General features: G+C 33.2%; 1 protein-coding gene across 2 annotated transcripts in view; it reads left to right on the top strand.

Annotated features, from left to right (window-relative positions):
• LOC118193465 (nucleoporin NDC1-like) overlaps positions 1–18,926 on the top strand; it is a 79,879-nt gene extending 60,953 nt beyond the window's left edge. Inside the window, exon 16 of one of the 2 annotated variants that reach the window (XM_035364567.2) lies at positions 18,711–18,926. In XM_035364567.2, coding sequence (XP_035220458.2) covers positions 18,711–18,741 — 31 coding nt within the window. In that variant the 3' untranslated portion in view covers positions 18,742–18,926. Of the gene's footprint in view, positions 1–13,332; positions 13,833–18,710 lie in introns of those variants that run through there. The other variant, XM_035364561.2, reaches the window with a different exon arrangement.
• The last annotated feature ends 3,190 nt before the right edge of the window (positions 18,927–22,116 follow it).

The following is a 22,116-nucleotide window of genomic DNA, read 5'->3' as shown; positions in this document are numbered from 1 at the left end:
AACTTACATTTCACATTTTTTGCAAATAATCGTGCCATGTTCACTGCACACAAGTTTCTTGCACTTAGCACAGCAAATTTGTGATTTTTAGTCCTTTACACTAGGACACATTGGCACCTTTTACTGGAACACTTCTGTTTTTTTAGCCGGGTGTTCTTCACAGTCTTTCCTGTACTTGCAATTTAATTTTTTACTCAGTTGGCATGGAAGATTTTGCTGTGAACTTCTTTCTTGCATGTGATCCTTCAAAAGTTCTAATGCAAGTTCTTTGATAAATAAACTTCGTTTCCTATATTGCATTGCTGACATTTTTGCAGATACCAATAATATTTTAACATTTACAGCTGCAATGTTCAACATACTGAAGAATATTGTCATTGGCCATCTATTGCTAATTCTAGCAGTAGTATAAGTGGATGACATTTCATCCACTACATCTACAACACCCTTTGTTAAATTATAAAAAGTTATAATTTCTGGTTTTTTTTTTTGCTTCTTCAGGTGAAAAATCAATGGCACTGTCATTATGCATGGTGGACAACAGAACAACGCATTTGTTTTTCTTTGGTGTGTAGGAAACTAATGTCATATTTCTTTGAAATCCAAATAATGATGAATATACTTCTCTTTACTTTTGGCAGGTTTTTTTTTTTTTTTTTAATTTTCTTTTCAAGGAGATCATTTGCCAAGTTATAACTGGTATATCAGTTGTCAGTGGTAAGGTTTCATTCTAAATTCAAAATAGGCTCTACCAACCTCTTGACTACTATAACAGGACCATTTTCTGAGCTATACGGCCCTGTGGGTTACCTTCCTGCATAAATTTCAAGATTTGAAGTGTAAAATGTCCTTTCATCAACTAAAGCAAAAACGTTAATTCCATATTTTGCAGTTTTACTTGGAATTTATTGACGAAAAGAGCATCTTCCACGAAAGGGTTCTAATTTTTCATCAGTTGTGACGTATTTGCCAAAACTGTAAACTTTTTTGCAATTTTCAATGAACTTTTCAAAAATATTTCTTATCGAAACCAGTTTATCAATTTCCCTTCTAAAAGAACGATGTGTTATGTCATTAAATCTCAAACATCTCATTAGAAATAAAAAAACATTTGTAAGACATTGTTCGATGAAAAATATCAAGCCCTGTTCTGTCAGTGACCCAAAGGTTGCGAACATTTACATGAGAAGCTTTGTGGAGTCCTTCAAAATAAAGAAGGCCGATAAATGCTCTGATTTCTGTCATATTTGTGGGTCAAGCATCTCTTCTAAATTTGTTGGCAATGGATTCAATATAAATGTTCGTACAGTCTACTAGAATTTTCACTATTATTTCATCCATAAGCAGTTGCCGAGAATTCATAGGGGAGGACACAAATTTTGCTTCACCAACATTTCCGGGCAATTTTGTCACAATGTTGTGAGCACGAGTTCTCACAGCCAGTCTTGGTTCCTTTTTATTCCATTTTATGACTTTATCTTTGCCAAGATAACAATTTGTGGACATAGAAATACTTGATTCATTACTAGATTCATCGCTTGAGTCTAATTCCTCTTCAGAATTCGATTGGTGATCACTAAACTGTTCTTCATCAACTATTTCTTCGTCTTCTTCATTAACTGAATCTTCGTCAGTCGACACTTCAGCTAATAGTTTCTGTAATCTTTTCATTTCATCGTCGTAAATAGCGAGACATTTTTGCATCTGCCTGTTCTCTCTTTTACAATTCTAAATGACAACGTGAGCTTGCGCCTCGGGCCTGGGAAGCCCAGCTACCCAGTTTCTGAGAAAAGAGGGAGGGATAAATTCCAAAAATGCTTGTGAATGACACATACACGACCTTGAACACAACTACTGAGAACATTGAAAAATTTAACCAAAGGGAGAAATTTTTGTATTATGTTTTTGTAACGACCGGGTCTGGCAGGCCCGATGCGTGTCCTCGTGGGTTAAAGAATTTATATTTCATATTTGTATTTCAGTATTGTCATAAAGCTTTCTCAAAGAAGCCTTATTTCTGAAACCATTTACAGGTTTTAAATTCAGCAATTTATTCATATGTGCATTAATTAGCAGCCGAAATGATTTTTTTGCATGTCAACAGTCTCCATATAGTTTTTACTAGTAAACGATAATCCATTGATAGCATTTAAAGCTAAACCTCCCAAAAGCAATTTTAAACAACAAATTTTGTCAATAGAGCTGTAACTTTTGTTTTGGTGTATGGAATTACAAAACTGATTTCAGAATTCAAACCAAGAACAAGGATCACCATAATATGTAGTTATTATTCATTTTGGAAATTTTAAAGTATTCGTTTCAAAAGTTTTCAACTTTGCAAATACATTTTCCTTACTAGAATTTTTAGATTCAACTTTACATGCATTTTTCCTTAATTTTATGTTTAAGCTGAATTCTTTCCTGATGTTCCTGCGTGGAAATTACTTCTGTTTCTAACTCCTGTTCCGTAACTATGAGTTTTTCAATATCAAAATCATAATGCTTCATCAGCTTCAATTTTTCAACATTCGAGTAGCATTTTGAGAAATTTTTTTAATTATTCATCCACCAATTCTTTGTCATCTAATGATGCAGATTCTATTTTACTGATAAATTTAGTAGTTAAGCCACACGTCACCGTACACAACTTCTTTGCCTTTCATACAGCCTCCATTTTAACATTACATTTTAATAAATTATAATAATCAACAAATAATAAATTTTTTATTCAGCAATTTAATTCTATTCAAAACGGAAAAAATAAAAAAGGGCCTACCTTGAAATCCTTCCCGTTTTAATCTGAGCTTTGCAGTTTAAAAGAACTCAATAATTTTCTTCGTCTGTTCTTCACCTCCATTAATCCTGTCCAAGTCACCAAGAAGAATATACTGTTGCGTGCGTACGGATTCGTTACTAAATGAATGCACAAGTCCGATGAAAAATGAACAAAAATTTATTATTATCACAACAAAAATGCTTAAATTTTCTCAAATTATCATGCAGTATTACAATATCTCGCAGTAGTTTTCTTTTAACTACTCAAATGTCCAATAGAACGTAATTCAAAACAGCTAAAGAACGCTAATCCGCGAATTCGCTACAATCAACAACAGTAGTTTTCTAAACAACAACAAACTAAGCAACTACTACGAACTGAGATGTTTTCCTCCTTTTATAACATTTTAAAATGATGCGCTAGAATTTTCCAGTACTTTCTCGAAATGAAAAAGAGATATTTATTTATTTAATGCACGCGCTCTTGTATTTTCAATTTTCCGGCTTAGCTTTCTTTTAATATTCGTCACGCGCTGCACTGCGCGAGAAATAAAACCATTTAATTTATAATTGAACTAACATTTGCTTTTTAAATACCAAATTCGTAACACTGCCCCCTTCCCAAGGACTGCACGTCCCGGGCAGTACAACCCCTGGATAGGAAGCTAAACTTACAACTGTGGCATAAATGCAACTGAGGCATAAACATTACATTACAATATCAAACAACATGAACAATAAATGCAATAACTAACTTGAACAAATCAAATGCTATCAAATACTAAATATAAAACAAATACTAAATACAAATCAAATACTAAATACAAATCAAATACTAAATACAAATCAAATACTAAATACAAATCAAATCAAATACACATTTAAAAACAAAAAGGACCATGGTCTTATACAATTTACAATTATTTACATTATGTACTATGGCCATAGTAATAAGCTAACCTGTCGTAAGAGTTCGAAGACTCACGGATCCGAACCACGACGTCATTCGTGTTCAGCACTGTATATGGACCATCCGAAGGTGACTGTAATTTAGGACTCAGTCCTTTTCGTTGAATTGGGTTCCACAACCACACCTTGTCTCCTTTGTTGGATCTCTGTCTAGTAGCTCTTGTGTCGCATCTGGTCTTCATTTTCACCGTCGCCAAGTTGACTCGCCTTCGTGCAGAACGGTGCATCCCCTCAAACCGGGCCTGGGCATCTTGGATGTGTTCCTCAGGCGATGAAGGCGCATCCGTAGGGCGACTAAACAGGCGGTCACAAGACAGACGAAGGTCTCGACCGAAGAGCTTCTGGGATGGAGAATAGCTGGTAGTCTTGAGTTTCTTTTCGACCCTGGTATGATTTCGGCAGCTTCCCGAGCTCGATCTTTCGGACAAGGCGTCAACATTTCCAGGCGAGGATCCCTTTTGAGGATGGATAGTCATGCCATCAGATGCTGAATGCAGCTTATTGTTTTTGAAATCTAAGGAAAAATTGTATTTCCTTAAAAAGTCCAATCCGAGTATGCATGGATCTGTAATATCCGCCACATATGCCGTGTGATGGTAGGCGGCACTTCCAAACGTGATGTTTACGTTTAACTTCCCAGTTATGTCGATCTTGTCACCAGACGCAGTCTGAAGGGTAACACAGGATGGCGTCCAAATAAGTTTATCTTTAAACTGTTCAGCTAAATCTTTCCTAATGATGGTAACATTAGCTCCTGTGTCAATGATCATATTGCAAGGAACTCCATCGATATTCCCATTGATGGACAGTCCGTTATTGTTGCCACTCACTATAGAGATCTTAAGCGCTTTAAAACAGGGTTTTTCATTATCTGGCAACCTCCGTTCCTTGATATGGTCATTAATTTGTTTCCTGCGTCGTTGCTCAGAAATTGTCTCAATTTTCGTACCCTGGGGTGTTCTGCAATTCTTTCGTACGTGGCCTTCAGCTCCACAGTTCCAGCACTTTGGTTTCTTGTCAGTCCTTTTCCTTCCCGTGGCATTTAATTGTCTGTTTAAATCGTATGCCTTATTTTCCGTGCTCTGGGGAGTTCTGCAGTTCCTTCGTAGGTGGCCTTCAACACCGCAATTCCAGCACTTTAGGGTCGGTTTTGTTTCACCACTATTCCGTCTTAAAGCATTCACTGGTCTTGTCAACTCATCTGTTTTATTATCCATGCCCTGGGGTGTTCTGCAATGCCGTCGTAGGTGACCTTCAGAACCACATCTCCAGCATCTTACAGCCACTTTGTTCTCACTGCTACTCCGTATCAAAGCATCGACTTGTCTGGATAAATCATCTAAACGAGCCATCAATTGGTCCCCTGGGTCGTGGACTCGCACAGCTCTGACTGGGTAGCTATCCCTAAGAGTTGCTTGCTGGGCTGCCTCAAATTTCATGGCATACACTAAAGCGCTTTTCAGATCTTTAACATCCGCCATTCGCAGTGCTTTCTGTATTTCAGGGTCCCGGATGCCATCGATGAAATATTGCAGGGACAGGATTTCCCTTGTTTCTGTCGGGCACTCCGAAAAGGCGTGATGTGACAGCCTTTCCAGCATCCGTGGCGAGCTCCTGAAGCGTTTCGGTGAGCTTCTGTTGACGAGATTTTAATTGGAGCCTGCTGTAGTCTTTTAAACATTTCTCGCCAAAGTGCAGCTCCAGTGCGCCGGATAGAGCTTCGAAGTCAAGTCTTTGGTTTTCGGGAAGCGTCTGCAGTATATCCGCTGCGTCTGCTCGCAGAGAAGCGGCGAGATGACAGGCCTTAGCTTGGGAATCCCATCCATTCGCATCCGCAACTATAGAAAATTGGGTCTTATACACTTGCCAGGATGTCTTCCCATCATATGTGGATAGCTTCAGAGGTGGACGAGCAGGCATCGGTAAGAATTTAAAATCATCATTCTTACTCCCTGCCGTCGCTACGAATTTCTTTAACGTTTCCATTTCTTTGGCAACTTCAGAAACTCTCTCATCAATTTGTTGTTCGATTTGGTGTTGGACGGCACAAACTCTTCCTTCAATTCGTTCCTCCACAGCAGAAACTCTCCCTTCTATATGTTCTTTTACAGAAGAAACTCTTTCTTCTATTTCTTCTTTCACCGAAGAAACTCTTTCTTCAATTAGTCCAACTTTATTTTCAACTGTGTCAATTCTGCCTTCCATAGCTTCAAATTTATTTTCTATTATGCAGGTAATCTCTCTTTTCATTTCTTCTTGACCTGCTTCAATCTTTTCTTGACCAGCTTGAACGGCTTTCATTTCGTCCTTAACAGAGTTGACGGCCCCTTCCATCTTTCCTTGGCTAGATTTCATCTCTTCTTTCATTTCTTCTTTAAACGAGGCAAAGGCTGTTATCAATTGCCTTAACTGCTCTTCCATCGCTCTTGTTATTGGCATTCAAACCCCACTCCTGACACCAAAAATTGTTGCGTGCGTACGGATTCGTTACTAAATGAATGCACAAGTCCGATGAAAAATGAACAAAAATTTATTATTATCACAACAAAAATGCTTAAATTTTCTCAAATTATCACACAGTATTACAATATCTCACAGTAGTTTTCTTTTAACTACTCAAATGTCCAATAGAACGTAATTCAAAACAGCTAAAGAACGCTAATCCGCGAATTCGCTACAATCAACAACAGTAGTTTTCTAAACAACAACAAACTAAGCAACTACTACGAACTGAGATGTTTTCCTCCTTTTATAACATTTTAAAATGACGCGCTAGAATTTTCCAGTACTTTCTCGAAATGAAAAAGAGATATTTATTTATTTAATGCACGCTCTCTTGTATTTTCAATTTTCCGGCTTAGCTTTCTTTTAATATTCGTCACGCGCTGCACTGCGCGAGAAATAAAACCATTTAATTTATAATTGAACTAACATTTGCTTTTTAAATACCAAATTCGTAACAGTACTGACAGATTGAGCTGCATCATGATGTGTTCCTTAATGTATACAACCACAATTTATTCTACTATACATTTATTTGCATTCTGCCACCTGGTAGATACAATGCATAATATCATTAGCGTTGATGTATCTTAGATCTTGGAATCTCTGTTCGTCTGGCATTCTATAACGCAACTAACTGTTGCACAGTGGGCCCTCAGGTAAAAATCGCCACAATCCAAGGAGACCAAACAACAATCAAATATTAACTCTCTGGACGAATTTCTTTCAACAGTAGTTTGGAGATTCTCTAGAAAAGGGATGGCCAACCTTTTTGGGAAGAGTGCCACTATCTGAAATAATAAAGTTATGTGTGCCACTTCCAACTTTTCCAGCATACTAAAAAATATAAAACGTTAAAAAAAATTAGTTATTTATAGGCTAATTATGGGACTTTTATGCAAATAGCATATTTTTTTAATACAAGTCTTGAGTTATGTCAATTTAAAAAATAACAATAAAAAATGTACAATCTAGGGTTTTAAACATTTTTAAAGGTTCAGTCAGTTAGGCTATGTATAAAAAAATGAATAATTTGAGACGTTTAATTTCAAATAACTATTACACAGCCAATGCTTAGTTAATGTGGTTTTTGAATCTGTAGTTTTTTTTTACCAAGTCATGTATATTAGGATTAGTTTATGAAGATGTTAACAAAATTTGGTGTTTTAGATGCATATCAGTTAATCTTGAATGATATTTTGATTTTTGTGCTTCAAAGGAATAGTATGTCATTAGAGCATGGCGAGAGATCAGGGTAAACCTATACGAGTATAGAAATGGAAAATGTTGATTTAATTCGAAGTCTTGTGTGTGCGGATTGTCAGACAGTATTAAAGAAATTGCTATTTGTGCATTTCTAGAACAATGTAAAACATCATCTAACTCTAACATGTTTGAACCATAACTATGTTATTATCAAGTTCCATACCAAGGCTTCATATCCTGGAGTAAAAACTGGTTTGCCAGGATCTTGAAAAATAGGCTGAGGATAACCTAACCTTCATGCCACAGATCACAAAGGGTTATCAAAATTAGACTTTCCAAGACTTAGATAGCTAGATAAGGAAGAAGCATAATTAAAAGCATGCTCTTGGAGTTTTTCAGCACTGACAAGTTATGCATCATGAATTTATTCCACAGGGTTTCCATACCATACCAGCATCTATGCTCATCTCCTATTGTTTGCTTAATTTATTTCAAAGTTATGTTAGGATCTGTCTCTTTTTTGCCCTGGTGCCTAAGTTTCATTGCACAGAGTTGGAGTATTAATATAGGACTTTAGTGTAACACTATGAAACGTGTCTTGAGATGGCGTATTTGCAACAAATAGCTTCAACTGTGGCAAAAAGACAATGGGCTATGCTTGATGATATCACATTTATGCGTATAACATTCAAAATGTTCCAAGTTTTCCACTCGGACCATTATGGTTTAGCCTTTTGCATAGGTGCCAACTCGACCGATTTTAATGGGAGGCTTCCAGTTTTTTAATTTTTAACCTTTACTAAGATAAAGTTTCCAAACAATAAATGAAATTTTTTGAATTAATGAAACTTAAGCAAATTCTGTCCCCCTCCCACCTCTAATGATTTTCAGAATATTTTTTTATAAAACTTTATCTGAATTGTATTTTGTTTTATTACATTATATTATTGAATTTCATTTGATCTGTGGTTGTATTAATCTACCATATACATCTGTAATTTTTTATGATGATTCAAGCAGTGTTTATTCAGTTAATATTTGGATTTAATTTTGTTTGCTTTAATATATGCTACATTACTAAGTTTATCCACACACATACTATGTACACTGCGAAAAAAATGGGACAGTTCTATATCTCCTGTTCTACTGGGCCGATTGACAAAATTAAAATTGCGTGTTTCATGTCTCAAAAGCACAACTTAGGGTATGTATATATTAGATTTATAATATGTAGCATCATTCTAACATAAATATTTTGACACAAAATCGGACCTTTTTTTAAAATGACATGCCACTTTTTTCAATGTTTTGATTCTACGACTCAAATTATGCCTAAATATTAAATTTTGTAAAATTTGGTGTTAAATTTACAAAGAAATTCAAAATTTTATTTTGGCGTATTTTTCTCAGTTTTCGCTAAGAATAATTTACTTGGTGAACTTTTTAATTTATAGCAACCCATTTTCCTTTTCTTTTTTTTCATTGTGAAAGAGCAGGGAAAAAGTCATTCTTCATACCTTTAAATAATTTTAACAAAGTGCGTATTATCATTTGGCGTTATTATCTTATCGCTCAAAAAAAAAAAAAAAAGGATGGCAAATTTCAAAATGCTCCAATATGTAAATTCATGTATTCTTAGAAAATTCTAAATAAAAATTCTAATTTTTTGCAGGTGTGCCTAAAAATACATCTACTTTAAGATGATGTTAAGAATTTTGTAGGTTATAATACAAAGTTGTTTTTCGAAAAATTTATTAAAAAATATTTCAAAATACAAATTTTAAAAATAAATCATAAAAAATAGGTGAATTTGCAATGAACCTAAATTTTGATCTGTGAAAGAAAGAATAAAATAAGTGTAATAAAAAAAGAGATATTAATAAATATATACCAAATTGAATTAACATTGAGGAGCTAATGTTTTAAAAACTACTCGTGCAATTTTTACAAAACATGGAAAAAATTGGCATGTCATTTCAGATTTGTGACGAAATGCATATATTAGAACAATGCTCTCTCTCTCTATATATATAATACATATCCTAAGTCATGCTTTCGAGACATGAAAAACGCAGTTTGAATTTTGTCAATTGGCCCAGTAGAACAGAAGATATAGAACTGTCCCTTTTTTTTCACAGTGTACATTAATTATTAATATAATTTTTATCATATTTAAAAGTATTTTGATAAACAAAAACTTTCCTTCACTACTCGGGGTTTTCTCAGTATAAAAGTGTATGAAAATTAAAAAATGAAATTAGCTAAAGAATGTAAAATTTAGAATAGCCAATTAAATGCTAATATGCTTTCTATCAGAATTGAATTTACAAATAGCTCAATAACCTGAACTATGCATTATAATGTGAATTAAAGTCAGTTTTGAGTTCCTTTGAAAAGGTTGTCATTGCATAGCATGAAATCCTCCTGGTGTTTGTGATTTCAAAGTTGGCACTATGATTTTGTCACTTCCTTCCCTGTCCCAAACTGAAATTTAGACTGAGAGTTGGTGTTTTAACTTGAGTGGCATGATCAATAATGAAAGTATCTGGCTATGTATCTTTTTTGTCATTTCATATGCATTACCATTTTATTTAATATATTTCCTTATTTATTTAAATGATCTATGAAGGAAAACAGAGATTAAATTAAATGATTACACAAATTTAGGTTATAAAATCATCAGAAAGGACACATCAGAACAGGATTTCTAGAAAGTGTATAAACAAGCACTGCCTTGGTGTAGGAACTTGATATAGTTATGATTCAGACATGTTAAAAGTTAGACAAGAGGATCATTCATCGTATTCCAGAAATGCACAGACAACAATTTCCTTGATAGTGTCTGACAAACGTGACACACAAGATTACAAATTATATCAAATTTTTCCATTGCTTATGCTTATATTAGGTCACCTGATCTCTCATCATGCTCTAATAACATTTTATCCTTTTGAAGTATTAGTGTCATCCAGATCATCTTAATGAACCCACTGCTTCATTAGCATAAGCATCTCTTTTGCTAATATTCAGCATTTCATTCAAAATCTGATATTCATTTTTTGTTGCAGTTTCAGGTAATTGTTAAAATGGCAAACATTGTTAAAAAATGTGGTATGGTTAGAGATGTGCTTTTCACTTATGAACTGTTCAAAGAAACAATTAATTTTACTGAGGAAGTGAAAGCCCAATTTACGAAAAAAGAGCGCTAGCACCTTTAAGAGGTTTACCCATTGAGAGCTGTTGTTGGAAGCATGCCAAGAAAGTTTGATTCCTGTTTTAGGGAAGAAAAGAATGTAACGAGAGTGGCAGGTGGTGTTATTTAAATCCATGGTAGCCAAATTTAAATCAAGCAAATATTTTTTTAATGTACCTTGTTTCGGAACATTTTGCTTTCATCTCATATTTTTTCATATGATGTTTTCTTTATACTTAAAAAGGCAGATAGCCTTCATGTGCTTCGTTATATTCAAATAATCTAACTTTTACACTTAAAAGATCTCGTGAAAATTCTAGAATAAATTACTTTCAAATTAACATTATTTAAAATAAAAAATATAAATGTTTTAGAATGTAGCGATTCTTAGTGAACAGTTTACTTGTTTAAAATAATAAAATCTATTATAATCTTCATTATGAGAATTAATAAAATGCAAAGTAAAAGCTTCCAATACAAATACAAAAGGGAATACTAATTCAAAGATTGAAAGAGAAATTCAGTGTGCTCCGTAAAGGAAAGTTGCTAAGATTTTCTTTTCCCTCATTAGCGTGATATCGGCATATCTGAAAGTGGATTATGTTATGTCAAAATGGCCTAGCTTTTTTGCTTTGTAGGGGAAAAAGGAAGGCTATTGGAATGTTTTTTTTCACCGTAATATGGTGATCAATATATTCTAAAATGTTGCTAATGGCCTAGCTTTGCCTACCATTCCCTGAAGCACTCCAGAATTCTGCTGTCCATAGACAGACAGTATACATGAACGTATAAAAAGCTAAAACTGTATTACTGTTTATGTTCTTAAGATCATATCATTAGGTTCTTATATGAGGGCTGTAAATTAATTCATGGCAACATAGGTATAAATCAATTTTTAATGAACTTGCAAGTACAATTGCATTACATTCCTTCTATGTAATCACCAGCAAAGCTTATACCTTTTGCCAAATGTCAGGAAGCCGTTGTAGACCAGTGGCAAGGTGTTGATTGTTGATGTGAGCGGCTGAGCGCCCGTGCAGATGAAACATCATGAAATCGGTGACTTCGAAGGGGTTCCTTCAACTTCGTAAATAGATCGAAGTCACAAGGCCTCGTGTCAGGTGAGTAGGGAGGGTGTTCCAGTATTTCCCACTGCCACCATCGCAAAAGGAGAGTGACATTGCTTGCGACATTGCAACGAGCGTTGCCATGCAATACGATAGGGAGATTGGTGTGCAATAAATGTGGACGTGTGCGCCGCATAGCAGGACACAGATGGTGCTATAGAAATCGGCAATAGTAATCTGCATTGACAGTTTGTCCTTTAGGTACAGCATGTGTAAGAATCACACCGTCCCAGTCGTATGCCATAATCACCATAACCTTCACCCGACTGGGTTTCTGTCGAAATTTCTGTGGACATGGCGAACCTTGGTGATGCCATTCATCTGATTGATACTTTAATTCAGGCTCATAGGCTCGTGCCCATGTCTCAGTAATGGCAACAATATGCTGCAGAAATGCGTCTCCTCTATTGCAGTATCTCTCCAAGTGGGAGCCAGCTAGTGCATGCCGGTGCCATTTCTGTACTTCAGTTAGTCGATGTGGAACCCAGCAGGAAGCAATTTTCCTCATGTTGAGAGATTTATTCATTATGTGCCACACCATTTGATGACTCAGACGAACATCTAAGGATAATTCTCAGACAGTCTATCAGCGGTCTATGGTAAGGAGACCACTCAGGATGCCAATCTGCTCTTGAGGAATGGAGGGCCAACCTGTGCGTTGCAAATCCGCAATCTCATTCCGACCTGAACGAAATGTTTGAACCCATCGTGCTACTGTCATGTATGGTGCCACAGGCTTCCACTAATCGTTGATGGCATTCTGTTACATTTTGCTATGGGCAACCTTGATTTTAAGCCTTAGACCATTGATCATCTTTTGAAAACATGCTTTAGAGCGATGGAAACGAAACTCCTCACTTTAACGGCCACACAACTACCCTTCTAAGCAGATCGACTGTTTTTTGCACTCTACACATCGACAACAGCGCCATCTCACTGCTCCCATATCCTATTTGCTCATGCCTGCCCTTCAGCGAGTTTCAAGGTTAAGTTTCCACTATTTAATTTACCCCCCCCCGTAGATGTTCTTAGCATTCCTGGCCCCTTTTTCTTATATAAATGTTACATAATTGCTTATTTTCTGGTCCTTGTTATTATCCATTTATCTAAAGAATTTATGGGCTTCTAGCTGTTGCTCTGTTGGTTAAAACTATGCCAAAAAATCTCTTTGATAAAGAATATAAGCTTTTAGTAATATACTTTTTATGATTGATAGCAGCAATTTTAAGGATAGCATGCTTATACGAATGAAATGAAATTGTTTTGTACTTGCTTTCTTTCATTATGCTATTAACACATTATTTTTGGTCACTGTAATGCATAAAATGCTTACATTTTTAATTATTCATTTGTATAGATAATGGTTATATGTTATATAACTTTGCTGTATGAAGGCCATGTATTAACTTTGTTAGATTATCAACTTTAAATTCATAGATTTTTACATTTATTTCGTATTTTTCTTATTTGTACCTGAATTGAAATTTCCTTCCTTTTATACACATTAAAAATTTATTTTGGAAAAAATACAATAATGAAAAGTTTTGTATTTATTTTCAGCGGAATTTACATTCCAGAAGAATATCACAGGCATTTTAAAAGATATCTTGATCATAAAAATACATGAAGTAATTGTTTTTGACATGGAGAATAGTTTTATGAAGTGCCAGTCAAGTTTGTTTTATAAAATTGAATTGTTTTTACCAATAAAGATAATTTTAATAAAACTTGACAGTTTTCTGCAAATTTTCAAAGCAGCATGGATCTCAAGTTTCATTATATCTTCTATTTCAAAGTTTTCTTAATTAGTTACTTCATCGAAGATTTCCTTAGAAAATCAGCTGTGCCTGAATTTCTGCAGGAAACATTTTAATATTCTGTAATTCATAGTCATGCAAAGAGCACATTTTTTCTTCTGTTGGATTATTTTATATAAGTAGAGCTGTGATATGGATTTTAGAAAAAAAAAATTTTGTATTTATATTTTTTCTTATACTGTGTATCATATACAGTTATGGCTGTTTCTGATCTGTGATTAATAAAATTTTATTTAAATTTGCTTTATAAATGATCTATAAAAATCTGGATATACTGAATAAAAAGGAAATTATGATTTAGCTGAGATTGCTATAAATACGCATTGGCTTCCCATAGAAGATGACCTTGATTCTTAAAGATATTTTACATAAAAAAAATACATATATACAGTGGTGGCCAAAATTGTGGACACTTTTGGAAATCTTTATGTTTTTGAACTTTGTATGCTTATAGAAAACATGTTTCACAAAATGCAAACTTGTATATATCATTTTAAAGAGAATTTATTACTGAATTCAATACAAAACACAAAATTAAATTATTTGGAATACAAAAAAAGTTAAATGATAATAGTTATCGATATACATTAGATAGTGATGATTGCAGTGAGTTATCAGTACTTAGAAGGGTACCCTTTATTTTTTATTACAGCTTCGACGTTTCATTGAGCTGACAAGAGTTTTAAGCTCTTCTTTTGTTATTACATGATGCCAGGAAACAATTATAGCCTCAATTAGTTCCCTTTTATTTGATAGGCGCCTCATTCGGACAAGAGTTTTCAAACGGTCCCACAAATTTTCGATAGGATTGAGGTCAGGACTGTTTCCTGGCCATGACAACAATTTAATGCTCTTTGTACGAAACCAGTCTTTCGATATTTTGGCCATGTGGCAAGGAGCAGAATACTGCTGAAAAATAAACTAAGCATTGTTGGGAAAGAGATCTCTGATGTAAGGTAGATGGTTTGATTCTAGAATAGTGTCAATGTATTTTCTGGCATTCCGTGTCCCATCGATGACATGAAGGCAACCAATACCATCTGCTGATATGCATGACCAAATCATAACACTAACTGAGTTCTTCATAGTTACTTGAATGCAGTCAGGATGTAGCTCTTCTCCTATTCTATGTCTTACATATTTTCGCCCATCACTACCGAATAACAATATCTTAGTTTCATCACTCCATATAACTTGTGACCACTGATCATCCGTCCAATTAATGTGTTCCTTTGCCCACTCTAGTCTTTTTTTTTTTTTTTTTGCTGAAAATTAAGATAAGGCTTTTATTTTTTTTCATGGAATTCTACCTCTCAATCCAACATCTGTTAATCTTCTCCCGATTGTTCTTGAACTGACAGAAACACCAGCATCATTCAGATCACTTCTGATGGCCACTGATGACATTTTTCTATCTTGGAGACATAGTCTTTTTATTCTTCTGTCATCAATAGATGTGGTGCACCTTTTTCAGCCTTTTCCTTCTTTGTTTTTTATTGAATTTGTCTCCTGATATCGTAAACAAAACTTTCAGACTCCAGATGCAGTCACTGAACCACCCACCTGTCTTGCAATTTCAGCATAGGAAAGACCACTTTCTCGTAACACAATAATATTACATCTCTTTCTAGGTGTCCAATCTACTCTTTTATTTGATGTCATTGCTTCTTGACTAAATAAAATATTAAAAATTTTTACAAAACTTCCTACTTGTAATTGCAGTGTATAAGAAACAGGTCCTCCTTCTACAGAACAAAGCAAAGTAATGAATTGTTTCAAGTGTAAACATGATGTCAGCTTCTACTGGCAGTTACTAACATTTGATTGGTTCTCAGAACAAGAACAGTGATTGGCCAGGAAAGCTAGATATTACAAACCACTTCATAACTGTGTTTTTTATTTACATTAAAGTACATATAACTTTTTTGTCTTGCAAATAATTGAATTTTGTGTTTTGTATTGAATTCAGTAATAAATTCTCTTTAAAATGATATATACAAGTTTGCATTTTGCGAAACGTACCATTTTCTATAAGCATACAAAGTTCAAAAACATAAAAATTTCCGAAAGTGTCCACAATTTTGGCCACTACTGTATTAGCATACATTAAGGATATTCTACGGTCATACTTCAGCATTGCATTTCAGTATGTGCAAAATTCCTCTGCCTGATTGGCATGTGTACAGTTTGGTTACAGAGTAAAACAGACCCATTTACTGAAACTACAAATTTAGTGAACTATAATAGAACAAAATAAAAAGCTGCATCAAATCCGAAGGGAAGAGCACAATTTGCAATGTTAAACGAGGTTCTTTTGAATCAAATTCTTTCTCCTTTCCCTGCTGCTATTCCAATAAAAGAAAACCAGTATGAGCAACTTAACGATTAATCATTATCAATATTACAGGCAAGAGTAATCATGATTTCTTCCTTGTAATCTATTAGCAAAACAATGCTAAATGGAATTCCATATACCCATATCCTTAGTGAATGTATTATCCTGAACAATGACTGGAAAACGTGATAATCTGAAGATGCTAAAAAAGAGTAAAATATGTTTTCAATGTAATTGGTGATCAGTTATCCAACAGGTGAGTATTATATCAAAAAAGCATTCTATGTTGCCATTTTATTTCAGTTTATTTGTTAAATACGAGTAATTTGTGATACAGTCAAAAGTCGTTAATTCGGACACCCATAATCCGGACCTCAAAGCTAAAAACTTTCTGCGCATGCGTCGCATTGACTCATGCGCGTAAGACCTTTACGGCTGTGAATATGCGCATGCGCATAATACGTTTACGCATGTGCGTTTAATGTATAACGGACGGTATAAGCTAAGCTAAAATTATCTAATTCGGTTAATGTTGCAGATTGCATTGTTCCTTAATCTTCGAATTGGATCCGGCTTATTATTTTTTGCGGACTGTTACAGCAATTTTATAAAAGTAAGCTTGAACTTTCGATTATGTCAAATAGAATTTCCGATATATATTTACTAATATGTAAAGGATCTACAAAGCGAAAGTATGTTTCGAAGTCCATTAAACAAAAAGTGGAATTGCTGCAAAAAATAGATAAAGGCATAATCCTTTGTTTATCTAACCATTCCGAAATCTGTTTATCAATTTCACGCTGCTCTGCGGTGGGGGGGGACGCTGCGGCGTGCAATGAATTGGAAGTTGATCTGTCAGCGCTATCCTTATCTTCAGGGAAGATGCTTTTATTTTATTTGGCTTATAATTCCTTACTAAATGTAGTATTTCATTTCAATGTGCTCCGTCTTTGATATGATTTAAACCAAATTCCTCATCCTTATAATTCACTTCCGATAGTAAAGAAAGTGACACAGAGGTTATTGAAAACGAAAAATTTTGATTGACAAATTAGTCGGTATTCTCGAGACAGCAATTATAGGACTTCAACAACGGAACTTTGTAACTGAAGAAGAAATTATGTCTGTTTATAGAATTAAAGAGAAAGTATTATCACATAAAACGAAGCAACTTAAAAAGAAATGTTTAATAAAGTAAACAAATAAATATTAAGCTTTTTTTTGTAAATTTTGATACCCTTTATATCATAATTGTTCTTTATTTCATAAATTACAGTTTCATATTTTTAATTTTATAATTTCTGCAAGCCATCTTACCAGATTTAAACTGATGATCTATAATCCGGAAAAATCGATAATCTGGAATCGCCGAAGTCCTGACGAGTCCGGATTAACGACTTTTGACTCTAGAAAGCTTTGCACTCGCCAATTTGTTGTTTTTAGATTTCTCATATTAGCAAATTCATACAGTTTGCTTGTATTAACTTTCTCAGCTTGAAATGTTGCTAGTATAAAGTACATTTCTTCTCTTCATACTGATATTATTTTTACTCACTGGTGATTAAGCAGTAGAGAAAATCTGTTTTCTGTGCACGAATAGCCAACACTGAATGTAATTGATAGAAACTAACCCAGAAAAGACTGCATTGCCTATTTTATGAAAAACGTGCTGCTTTTCAGAATTTGCCCACTGTGTGAATTTGACAGGCAATGGTGTCATAATAGTACCTATATACTTGGCCAATTTCCTCACCCAGATATGAAGTGAACTGTGAATGTGTTAAGTCAACGCTCTTGTTACAAACAATTTTGGAACCTTGAACTAAAAGTGAAAAGAAGTAAATGTCAAAAACTTGGTTTGCCTCTCACTTTGGAAAAAATAATGTATTTGATAAAATTAATTTCGTTAACTTAAAGACCACTGAGAAAAAACTCGCAACTTAATATTTTCACAGGAACCTGATAAAGTTCCCTCTATTTTAAGAAAATATTATATAAATTACAAGCAGAAAATTTTTTTCTGTATGTAGAAGAGGGATCCACATTGAAGTCTTCCAAGATGCAAATAATTCTTTTCTAAAGTAAACTTCACTCCAAGTTAAATATGCCTGTTTCTTAGTGATGTTATAGTTAAAATCAAATTTGATTTCTGCCAGATACTTTTCCCTGACTATATATAATACAGAGTTCGTACAATTCTTTGGTTTTTTAAATCGATTTTAAAGTCCTTAATTTTGGCCAAAATTGGTAGAAGGTCCTTAATTTTAATCATCTGAAATTTCTATCTTGTTTTTATGACTGCTTTTTTGAGTGTGGATTATCATTTTCAAGGAATATTTTTGACGATTCAGTGACAAATATGATTATCTATAAATTTTTCGACCAATTTTTGTTTGATAAATTTAACTAAAATAATGGTAATATATTGAAATCATATTTAAGGAATAACATTAAAATAAAACATTTTTGTTTTTTCTGTCCTGACATTATTTTCCATTTTGGAAACTTATTGTACAGTATTTTGAATCTGAAAAATGACCAAGGTAATAAATGCTATAAAACACAGTTAACAAAACAGTTCATAGCAAAAGCCAAATAGCTAATGTAATCAAAAATTTCTTCCTTTTAACTTATGGTAGTAATTTTTACCATGTAATTGTCTCAGAATAGTAAGTTTTCTCTATAAAATTTCACATTTTTTCCACCGATTTTTTTTTTCTCTCAAAATATTTCTGGCTTTTTTTTTGTTTTTTGTTACACTATTGATAAGGCTAATTTTTCTTTAGGATTTTAAACATTGGAACTTGGAAAGTTTAGAAGGATTTGAAGGCAAGATTTACAGACCCACAATTCTTAGAAGGCTCCAGAAAAATGTCTTTATTGTATTAACACATAATAGATGTATTTTACAGAAAGTTTGCATTTTGGAAAATTTTTGGAAGGACAATGAACAATGTCCAGATGTTGTACTTTTGATACAAGAAGTCTTTTTCTAACATGTTTATCTTGCCTTTATTTTCTCAACTTTCCACTAGACACAAGTATGGAAAACATCAAAAATGTTTCTAATCTTTTTGCATGGACAGGCATTTATGAAAAAGAATTTTTCTATTACTAAAGAAATTGAAAACTGACAGTTTAAAAGATTCACCTTTTATGTCTCAATGGATCATTCACATTTTCTCACATGATGCAATCTCTGTGGATCCTGAATTCTGCCACATAGTACCTTCCTAAATTATGCTGCCTAGGGCTCTCTTAAATTGTGCTCCCAGTGCCTGTCCTAAGTTTTCAAAATTTTGCCATTTCTAGATTTTGTTCAGTGTGTTACTACATTAAAAAAATTCTGCATCATCGGCTCTGAAACTGGCCCTTACCATATATCATTTCATATTTATTTCGAACGCCAAGTCCCCCTTTTTTTTTACATTCTAAATGGATTTGATTTTTTAGAATAACAGAAATCCAAAATTTCTAAAATGAAGAGGAAACATATTGAAGAAAGAAACTGAATATATAAAGAGGGAAAAAAATTATTCTTCAGAGATATGTGTACAGTTATTATTATGCAAATTAACCAGTTGTTTATAATTTTAGCCTTTACTATTAAGTTTCCCCACCACATTGCAAATCAGAGTTTTTAAACTGAGGTTTTTTTGATTGTAAGACACTGTTTTGCCCTCTGTCTGGATGTTGCCTTAGTTCCTGCCAACTCTGATAATTTGTAATTATTCATCTTTACATTATTGTTGCTAACATTTGAATTTGTTACGACGACAGAATTACTGAGTCAGCTTAGATTAAAACTAAATTGTGTAGTCTTAGACTATTAGTCTACAATTTTAGTTTGAATTTGATTGTTCCTGCTTAATTGCATCACCACAAGCTATAGTTAATCTAGTCAACATAAGAACATGCCTGTATGTTCTAAATTATTTTTAAATAAAAGGTTTATTTAAACCTGTGTTATATTTATGTAACTTTCAGACATGGCGATTGTTTGCTTCATGTCTATCAGAGGTTTTGGACTACTTAACATAATCAAGTAAAACCTCTTTAGGTATACTGCTAAGAGATTGGGAATTTAGGAGAAAAAGCACACAGAAACTAGTGGGAACATTAGTTTCTGTATTGAAACAGATTTCTAATTGTTAGAAAAGATGTTTAAAAAAAAAGAAAATTAATATAAATTATGCCAAATTGTCTGGGAAGGCTTCAAATTAAAAAGATGCATAAATATGTTGTGTTGTTGTTGCTGCAAAACATTGTAGCTTTTAATGTGGAATTACCCCAATGCTATTTAAGAATCAATGTCATAAATTAAATGTATTTGAAACTGTGAAATGAAGATTGTGATTTGAATAGTGCTTTTTTAACAAATGTTTTTGTTAAAAAATAAATAGAATTAAATGGTGTCATGTAAATCTATAATGACTAAGGGTACTTAACTACCTAATTTAATTATTTGTAACTAACAAGTTATTGCCTTTCATTAATCCTTACTGTGGTCACAAGATACAGCACAAAAATGTAAAATTTATTCTTTGCATCTAGTGAGGCTTTTGATACAAAATAACTTATCACCTCTGGTGCATTAGTGGCTTATTGGAACCTTAAAATATATTGGCTGGTTTATAATCTCAGAAAATCTATATGAAGCCACAATACTAACTGTGTCAGACAAATGAAGCCCAACTAACTTTCGAAACTTGCCAACCATGCGTACATGAAACAGGCTTTCAGGTTTGTTCTGATCAACAGATCTCTCCCCAGACAAGTAGCAGCACTGGCATTAGCCAATCTTCTGTTACAAATCTACAAATCATGATTCTGATTTTATTTCTCATTTTAACCTATGCCATTTGACATAAAATCTATCTGCTATTTACTAAACTTCTAGACCAAGTATGTAGCAAAATGAGACATAAGAGAAGAAATCAACATAAAGAGCTAACTGTTAGTAAAATATAAATAAAATGTTCCTAAACTTCTTTCAAATATGTCCAACTATTATACGTGTAAAATATTAAATGCTACTCGATAAATTTTATAAAAAGGATTTTATTCTCAAATTTGTTCTATAGTCATGTTTATTCAATTATGTTTAATACGAATGCATTCTATTTATGGATCTATTTTATCCTTAGAGTGAAGTTCAGATATAAGTTGATTGAATTTATTCAGCTCCCATTTGCTGATAGGTCGTTAATTTTTTTCATCAATGGCCCTTAAAAAGTACTTAATTCCATGTGCAGAAATGTGTACGAACCCTGTAATATGGTCTTAAATATTTATAATAAGCATATTCTTATTAGATACCAATGACAAATTCATTTACAATATTTCCATAATGGAAAAATTTAAACTCAGTTTTTGTCTAGATAAGCAACTGAATGATATATCAAAACTTTTGAAGCTTATTAATTCTTAATTTAACAGTAATCATCCAATATGTACGTTAACCTGCTTTGCTGTTTTTAATTTTTACTCCAATTAATTTCTAATTATCAAACATTTTGAAAAATATACTTATTAATAAATTCAGAAAGTAAAATTGCATCACACAAGTGATACAATTAAATTCACATGTATATTAATTTAAAATTCTGTTTAATAATGAAAATGTTTCTCTTCACTGCCTGTTTAAGCAAGTCAATAAATAAAATTAAATTTACTGTATACTGTGAAATACTAACAACCTTTATTTGGGAATGACTCAGCAGTAAAAATAGGAGGAAGTGATATATTACAATAAATTTATAATTATTCCTTAGTTTAGGTAGGAAAGTGCCAATGTCCATTTTGCAAGAAACTTAAATGAATTTTGATCCAGTAATCACTGAATACTGGTAATTTATCTCAGGTCTACTTCCTAGCAAATCGACAAGGTAATTTTTTTTAAAACTTTTAACTATTCGATTAAATTCATACGAAAATGCATTTCATACAAAGGTCAAACAAAGTTTAAACATGTGAAATTATGTTTAAAATTCTAAAATTTATATTTTAGTACAAAAATATGTTTACTAAAATGCTAAATAATCATGTGTATGAAAACATAAATGAGGATCATATTCACTGCTGAAACTATAACTCATATCATTTGTAGGGGCAAAATATAAAAGGACATTTTAAAATATCTTAAATTTGCTTCAGCTTTAAATTTTATGCATGTTAACTGAACATAACAAA

Source organism: Stegodyphus dumicola, chromosome 4 (assembly GCF_044657685.1).
Source record: "Stegodyphus dumicola isolate Sdum_Otavi_A_Nest chromosome 4, ASM4465768v1".
In the NCBI taxonomy this organism is placed as follows: Eukaryota; Metazoa; Arthropoda; class Arachnida; order Araneae; family Eresidae; genus Stegodyphus; species Stegodyphus dumicola.
This window is presented reverse-complemented; position numbering and strand designations above follow the sequence as displayed.